This window comes from Humulus lupulus, chromosome 1, assembly GCF_963169125.1.
Source record: "Humulus lupulus chromosome 1, drHumLupu1.1, whole genome shotgun sequence".
Lineage (NCBI taxonomy): Eukaryota > Viridiplantae > Streptophyta > Magnoliopsida > Rosales > Cannabaceae > Humulus > Humulus lupulus.
In genome coordinates this window covers 34,761,545-34,769,527 of record NC_084793.1, presented here as the reverse complement: position 1 = coordinate 34,769,527, position 7,983 = coordinate 34,761,545, and the positions used below count along the sequence as shown (strand labels likewise).

The 7,983-nt window shown below is 40.7% G+C and overlaps 1 protein-coding gene and 1 non-coding gene across 2 annotated transcripts; one reads left to right on the top strand and one right to left on the bottom strand.

Annotated features, from left to right (window-relative positions):
- Window positions 1-4,155: 4,155 nt before the first annotated feature.
- LOC133812734 (uncharacterized) lies at window positions 4,156-6,291 on the bottom strand. Its single transcript, XM_062246547.1, has 2 exons — window positions 5,536-6,291; window positions 4,156-5,493 (listed from the first exon to the last, which is right to left on the bottom strand). Exons 1-2 carry the CDS (start codon window positions 6,289-6,291, stop codon window positions 4,156-4,158), a joined length of 2,094 nt encoding a protein of 697 aa, XP_062102531.1.
- Window positions 5,645-5,751, top strand: LOC133813406 (small nucleolar RNA R71). Its single transcript, XR_009884418.1, has one exon. It is a non-coding gene; the product is annotated as a small nucleolar RNA R71 (small nucleolar RNA).
- Window positions 6,292-7,983: the final 1,692 nt, after the last annotated feature.

The window sequence follows — 7,983 nt, the reverse complement described above, 5'->3', positions numbered from 1 at the left end:
GAAGAACTGATACCCTGGCTGTAACTCCCAGCCCCTGTATAACCACCACCAGGCCTCATTATCTACCTTGAATATAAACTTGCTGATTGAATTTGCAGTCAATAACTTGAGCCATTAATCATGATGAACATATTAAGAGCTTTTCCCCACAGAATCAATCTTACCACACCACATTTACAAACTACTTGCAGTGCTACAAACATGCCCATGGCATTCATACATCAATCATAATCCTTGCTCTTCCAACATTCACACCATGCCTCCAACTCCAGCATGCAAATATCACAATTATATATTCATGGAGCAGGTAATCATATGATCACATTCATATACATATTCACGGAGCATATAATCATATAGTCAAGAGCCAGGCTCTATCAGAATCTCATGCTCCCTAATACAATGTGCAGGTAAAGCATTTACATTCTATTTAAGCAGTTAAGCACATAACTATAGAAATAGTTACCATTCCCTGAGTGAAGCTATCTTCAGTGACGAGTGTACATGCCCAGCTTGTCTTCAGGAACCATAAACCTTGGCTCGCTCTGATACCAAAGTTGTAACGCCCCAAACTCCAGGGACCATTACAGTGTGCTTTGTAAACAGTGCTAAACTCGCTAATGGAGTCATTTGGCCAAAATCGTGTAACTAAGTATGATTAGCGGTTTAGGGATTAAAATTTTGGTTAAGATGTAACGTTTCATTAGAACGTTTACTGTATAAATTGGGATCCCAAAAATATAATTTTAGGGTTTATTACAAGAAAATATTTACAACAGGCCGATCTAAGCGGCAAAACAGGGTTTAACCCTAGTTCCTCTTTCAACCCTCGGCCGTGGCGGTCGAGCAGCCGCATATGTACACATCGTCATCTAAGCTCTCCAGCTCAAGGATGGTCCAGCTTTCTTTTGCCTTTACCTGCACCACATAGCACTCGTGAGCCGAAGCCCAGCAAGAAAACTTAATATGCTCATGAACAGTAATAACATGTCATTAAATCATAAGGCACACGCCTAGCAAATATAGCCCTATTCCAGCAGGCAAATGCGTTCACGCAATGTTGACCAATGACCATAATAGTCATACAGGGCTTTTAACCCCAAATAGGAGAGTGACAATGGTACAGTAACTAAGATGGGTTTCATTCCCAGTAGCCATGTGACGATAGGGTCACCGGGGCTTATAGATAAGTGATCCTTTCACTAGCTTAAATAAGATAGGTATCTGGTGAAATAGTTACCAGCGTAAACCCATCGAATGGATGGGTGATCCTTTCACTAGCTTAAGTAGGATAGGTGCATGATGACTAGTCACCAACATAACCTTCCTCATGACCATGGAACTCTGTTCCCCAGCCATGTGACAAGCAGTCACCTAGGCCTTAGGCCTTGGCTCTGAGTAACTAGTCTTAGACTATCCAAGGGCTTATAAGTTTCATCGACCTTAGGGTCGGTCCAGCATTAATACCCCATATGAGTCATTCAATGATGATATCGATTAGATCTAATCTTCATTCGGCCCCGCGTTCAGGCGCTTATGCCATTTCTGACTCTTAGGTTAGTGTCCCTGACTAGTCAGTGCCATAAACAAGTAAGCAATGCCACCAAACATATATCACATATCCAATATCCGAATACAGGGCATTCAACATGCTTACTTAACAAATACTAGCACAATTAGGATCATGCATAAACACAGAGGCTCAAGCTCTGAACAGTATCATACTCAGTATACATAGCATGTCCTAATCACATGTTTCTCGTGCATTACATTTAAACATCCAACATGCATCAAGAATAACCATGCATGTCACATATACACAGGGTGCAGTTTTCTTACCTCCGGTTCGAGCGAGAATTAGAACAAAAACGACCCTTGAGAACGATCGATCCTTAATCCTTTAGCGGTCACCTAGTCATAACCAAACACAGTCTCTGATTAATGAAAATCATCCAAGATAGGGTCTTGATCTAAACCCCACTCTCGGGACCTCGAAACATGCCCACACGGTGAGTAGATTCGATCCCGGGCCTTAAGGATTGAAACCCCGAGCCAAAAACCCTTAAAAACACTCAAAACAGGGTTCTGAAGAAACAGGGTAGTGCTACAGCGCTGCCCTCCTAGCGCCCCAGTGCTCAAGACAGAACCAAACCGCTCTAGCCTCCTCTGCAGGTAGTGTTGTAGCGCCCTATACTGGGCGCTGTAGCGCTACCTTCCGCCAGCATTTGCCCAGAAAGTTCTTCCTTCGATTCCACCATTTCTAACCCAAACCAAAAGCTTCCAAACATCAAATTAAGTCCCAAATAAACCCAAATACCATCCTCACATGCCCCAAGCATCACAACCACAAGAACCCTAGCCAAAACTCCAATCAATTCCCAACTTTTCAACTAAAAAACCAGCTGAAACTTAACTATGAAAACAGACCAAAACCAAGAGTTCTAATGGCTAAAAACTCACCCCAATCTCAGCAACACATCCTCTTCAATGGTGGAGCATAACCCTAGCTTATCCCAGCTTGGTTCCTTGGCTTGATTCCTCAAAAAGAGCTTGAAAATTCAAGGAAAAATGAGGGAGAAAAACCTTCGGGAGAGAAGGAGAACAACACTCTGTTTTCCTCTTCTTTCTACAGCCTTAATGGCTATATCAATCTCTAAGGGTGAAAAGACCTAAATGCCCTCAAGTCTAAAATAAAGCCTTAATAGCCACCAAGGGCAAAATCATCCTTTCGCACCTATTTCATTAATCATAATTAACACCCTCCAATTTCTGCTATTCTTAATATTCTCAAGCACCAATAAATTATATCCCATTACCCTTTAATTCCCGGTAATGCTCTAATCATTAAAATCACCCCAAGACTCACCCCGAGCCTCGAACTTAAACCTGTTATGACCAGACCAAACACGTGCATTTCATGATCGTCTCATGCTGAAAAGCTCGAACAAATCCACATATAATGTGGTACCATTCATAACTCACCCACATGCATGAAAATACACAATTACGCCCTCAACGGACCAAATTACCAAAATGCGCTTATAATTATAAATACACCCATATGCATGCATTTATCATCATATAATAATATAACTCACATAAACATGCATATGATTACTAAATAACATAATAAATCAATTATGGCCCTCCCGGCCTCCTAATCAAGGTCCTAAACCTTATTAGGAAATTCGGGGCATTACACTTATGCATACATAGAGAAGGACTAATACCCTTTATGTCTGCAATGGTCCACCCAATGGCCTTTTTGAACTGTCTCAATACTTCGAGCAACTTTTCTTCTTGATCATGGCTCAACTCCGCTGAAATAATCACAGGTAAAGTGGATGATGGATCCAAGTAGGCATATCGCAAATGCGACGGCAAAACTTTCAGCTCCAACTCAGGTAGCTCTTCAATGGATGGTTTAGGAGCTTTGAACTCCCTAGACGATAACTCCAATGAATCAAATCGGTTTCTTGTTCTTAACCCTTGAGAATTAGCCTCCAACCAAGCTAAGTACTCCTCCTCGTCTTCCTCATTGTGTGAATCGAACAACAATAACCTCTCTAATGGATCACCAACATTACTCATCTCAAATTCTATTGATGCCAAAGAATCTACCACTGAAACCACTGAGCATTCCTCCACCTCATCAGGAAATCTCATAGCTTTAAAAACATTAAAAGTCACATTTTCATCTTGGACCCTCATAGTCAGCTCCCCCTTTTGCACATCTATTAAAGTTCTTCCTGTCGCAAGAAACGACCTCCCCAAGATAATGGGCACCTGTAACGCCCCACGTCACTATGGCTGCTATCTGGAATGACGACTGGCCCTATAAACCAACACGAGTCTTTCCAGTGTGCTTTGTCCTCACTCGCACGCTTCCTGGGAAAACTTCTCAGGAGGTCACCCATCTTGAGATTACTCCAGGTCAAGCACGCTTAACTTTGGAGTTCTCAAGTGATGGGCTACCGAAAAGAAGATGCATCTTGTTTGCATAGGTAGTACCCATTAATCCATTTAAGCCATCTTCAACTGTGTAGTCCCATACCTACACAGTCTTAGAATCATCACACTTGACCTTCCCCAGGCGGTGTGGGATTGCACAGCTTTACCCGGTCTTTCCCCCTACGGATCACGGGATACTGACTGTCATAGCACCTCTTTGTCTGCCTCATAGTCTAACACAATAAAATCAGCAGGGAATATGAATCTATCTACCCTTACCAATACATCCGGATGAGCAAGAGATCTATCTGCTAATTGAAGAGTAACTTTAGTAGGCCTAACTTCTCCAATCCCCAATTGCTTGAAAATAGACATTGGCATCAAGTTAATGCTTGCACCCAAATCACATAAAGCCATGCCACAATAAGAATTACCAATGGTGCAGGGAATGGTGAAACTCCAAGGATCTTTCATCTTCAATGGCAGCTTGTTTTGCAAGAATGAGCTACACTCCTTGGTAAGAGCCACTGTCTCAAATTCCCCTAATCTTCTCTTCTTTGTAAGGATGTCTTTCATGAACTTCACATAGTTGGGCATTTGCTCTAGGGCTTCAACAAAGGGAATGTTAATATGTAGCTGCCTCAAGATGTCTAGGAACTTTTTAAATTGAGAGTCCAACTTTTGCTTCTGAAAACGTTGGGGAAATGGAGGTGGCTGCCTTGTACTCGAGCTATCTGGGAGCTGATGTTGTGGCATTCCTGCAGCATTCTGGGCAGAGGCAGATTTTTCTACACTAGGAATATCAGCATCTTTTTGAATTTCCTCATTTATTTGGATTGAAGAGGGCTCACCCTCATGCCCAGAGTTGGCCTTGGAATTCTCCAACTTCTTCCTACTTCTCAAAGTGACGGCTTTATAATGTTCTTTGCTCCCATTTCTTGGATTCTCGGTGTCACTTGGTAATGTACCATGGGGTCTATTTCTAAGCTCATTAGCTAGTTGCCCAACTTGGTTTTCTAAGTTTCTCAATGATGCAGCTTGGCTTTGGATCATGGCTTCGTTTTTCACTATATACTCCTTCAACATGTTCTCAAGAGAGCTAGATTGCATTACTTGTTGTTGTGGCCTTTGTTGTGGTGCTTGTGGGGGATAACCCGGTGGGAAATTTGGTCTTGGAGGCATAGAAGAATTGCTAGGGCCAGCCCCTTGATTACTCCACGAGAAGTTGGGATGTTTCCTCCATGATGGGTTGTAGGAATTAGAATAAGGGCTATTCCTATTTTGGTTCCCCATGTAACACACAACTGCTGGATTGGAATGACAGTGGTCAAAAGTATGACCCTCACCACAATACACACAAGAAATGTTTTCCATTTGCCCAAATTGCGTCCCCATAGGCTGCCCCACTGATTGATTCATCCCCATATTCATTGTCTTGAGCATATTAGAAATAGAGGATACTTGGGCTGCCAAAGAAGTGATGGCATCTACATCATGAATACCAGCCACCTTTCTGCCTGTAGATAATCTAGAAGAAGGCCACTGATAGTTGTTGTTGGATATCCTCTCAAGTATTTCATATGCCTCATTATAGGACTTAGCAAGAAGAGCCCCGTTCGCTGAAGCATCAACCACCATTCTAGTGTGGGCATTTAGACCATTATAAAATGTCTCCATCTGGATGCAATGAGGAATGCCATGATAAGGGCATTTGCGCAACAACTCCTTAAACCGCTCCCATGCCTCATATAAAGATTCTTCATCAAGTTGCTGAAATGAAGTAATCTCGTTGCGGAGTTTGGCATTCTTAGTGGGGGGAAAATACTTCATCAAAAACCGCTCTGCCAACTCTTGCCAAGTACTCACAGAATCAGAAGGCAAAGAGTTCAACCAAGCTCTGGCTCTGTCTCTCAAGTAGTATGGGAACAACGTTAGTCTTAATGCATCCTCTGTCACTCCGGGCAGCTTGAAAGAGTCACTTACTTCAATGAACAAGTGAAGGTGAACGTGAGGATCCTCTGTTGGCATACCACTAAACTGAACCACAGTTTGAAGCATCTGGAACATGACTGGCTTCAATTCAAACTGGGCTGCTTGAATTTCTGGTCTGACGATGCCTGGATTGAGCTCATTGAAGAGGGGGAGAGCATATTGTCTAATAGCATGAGCTCTGTCATCAGCCACAATAACTGCATTTTGCTCGTTGTTGGCAGCCACTCCCCCTTGAGCTACTCGATCTTGAGCAACTCCTGCTATATTTACTGGTGGATCATGAGCGACTCCTGATAGATTTGCTGCCCTCTGGACAGCTCCCTGTTGAGCCCCTTGCTTAGCATTCATCACTACTACTTCCCTTTTTTACTTTTGTATTCTTCGCCTTCTTCTAAAGGTACGCTTGATTTCTAGATCAATGGGAAGTAGTTCAGGGTCTTGATTCTCGTTCATACACTATATAAACCTGAAATTGCACGAGAATCACCCAAGTTAGTGAAAAAACAATTGAAACCAAATTGCGATATACTTAATTTCACAATAAATGACTTTAAACAATCCCCGGCAATGGCGCCAAAAACTTGTTGTGCAAAATTTCATGTGAGTGAAAGTGTACACTGTCAACAAGTAATAAGGTGATAAGAACCCAATATCGTATCCACAAGGATTGTTTTTAAGCTTAAAATTGTGAAATTAAAGTTTAGCAAAATGATTAAAAATAAAAGAACCAAACTCATATTAAATTGGAAGTTGATTTTTTTTATATGCAATTAAAAATAACTAACAGCTGAATTTAAAGTCTAAATTAATGGGATGCAATATGAAAATCAGTTGATAATGAAATGGTAAGCTAGGATAATTAATTCCCCCTGTTTTGCAATTCCTGGAAGTAATGCTATGAAAATGCTGTGGCACACTGACAGATTACTAATCAAGAATTCTAATCAAGTCCATAAGTTTCTGTCAAAATCAAATGGGTTTAACTCTCTAATTAAATTACTTATGTCTAAGTTAATTTAATTTCAAGAATTTCATATCAAGCACCAATCCTATTAGATTATGCAAGGCAAAGATATATGTCTATACCCTCACAAAATTAAAATCAAAGAAATTACTCTTCCACCATTCAAGTCTTTTGTCCAATAATTAAAATCCTTTTCAACAATCTTAATTGTTTCAATCATTTACTAAAGGTGATCAAGCAATAGTAAATATTAAGCATGAAAATTACTTGAATGAATAAACCTCAATTAGCATTAAGCATCAATAGCAAAGTTCTACAATTGCATAACAAGGTACCTTAATTATCCTAACTTTAAGAGAATTAGTTCATAACTTTAAACACAAAGTAACCCAGCTGGTAATCATCCACAATCAAAATAAATGCAACAAAGAAAAAAAAGAATTAAGTTCCAAGAGAGAAGGGAAAGAAACACAAGCCAAGAATATTAAGGAGTGTCCCCCAAATAACCCTTCTCTTTTTGTCTTCTTCCTTCCAATCCTCTCTCTTTCCTTCTTTCCTCTTTTAATGGCTGCCAAAATGGGGATATTTCTTGCACAGGCGGCTACCTTCCTCGTTCTGTCTGTTTGCCGTCTATCCCCTTATGGAAAAGAAGACATTCTTTTCTCTAGGTCACTTCCTTCTCTATGGGCCACGTGGGCCTCTCTCATCTTCCTTTAATTAATTTTTTTGTCTTTTTGTCCTCTTTACCATAAATGGGTCCAAGGCAAAATGAAGCCCAATAAGCATTTATCTATTTACCATGCAGCCCAATTTAAATAATCCCCAAAGTGAGCTGGAGAATTAAATGGTAGCTTCCACGTGGACCATCAAGTAGATTGGCTGGCAGAATGCAATGCTGCAGCATTCCTCCTGCTGAAACCATTTAAAACTTCAATTTCTTTCCAAATGACCAAAATTCTCTGAACCACCTGCCAAGGAAAAATTTCACAATTTAGGGTATATTTTTCTAGCAATATACTAGTATCTAATATTATCTTATTATATTCAATATTTGACAAAACGAAAATAAAGACACT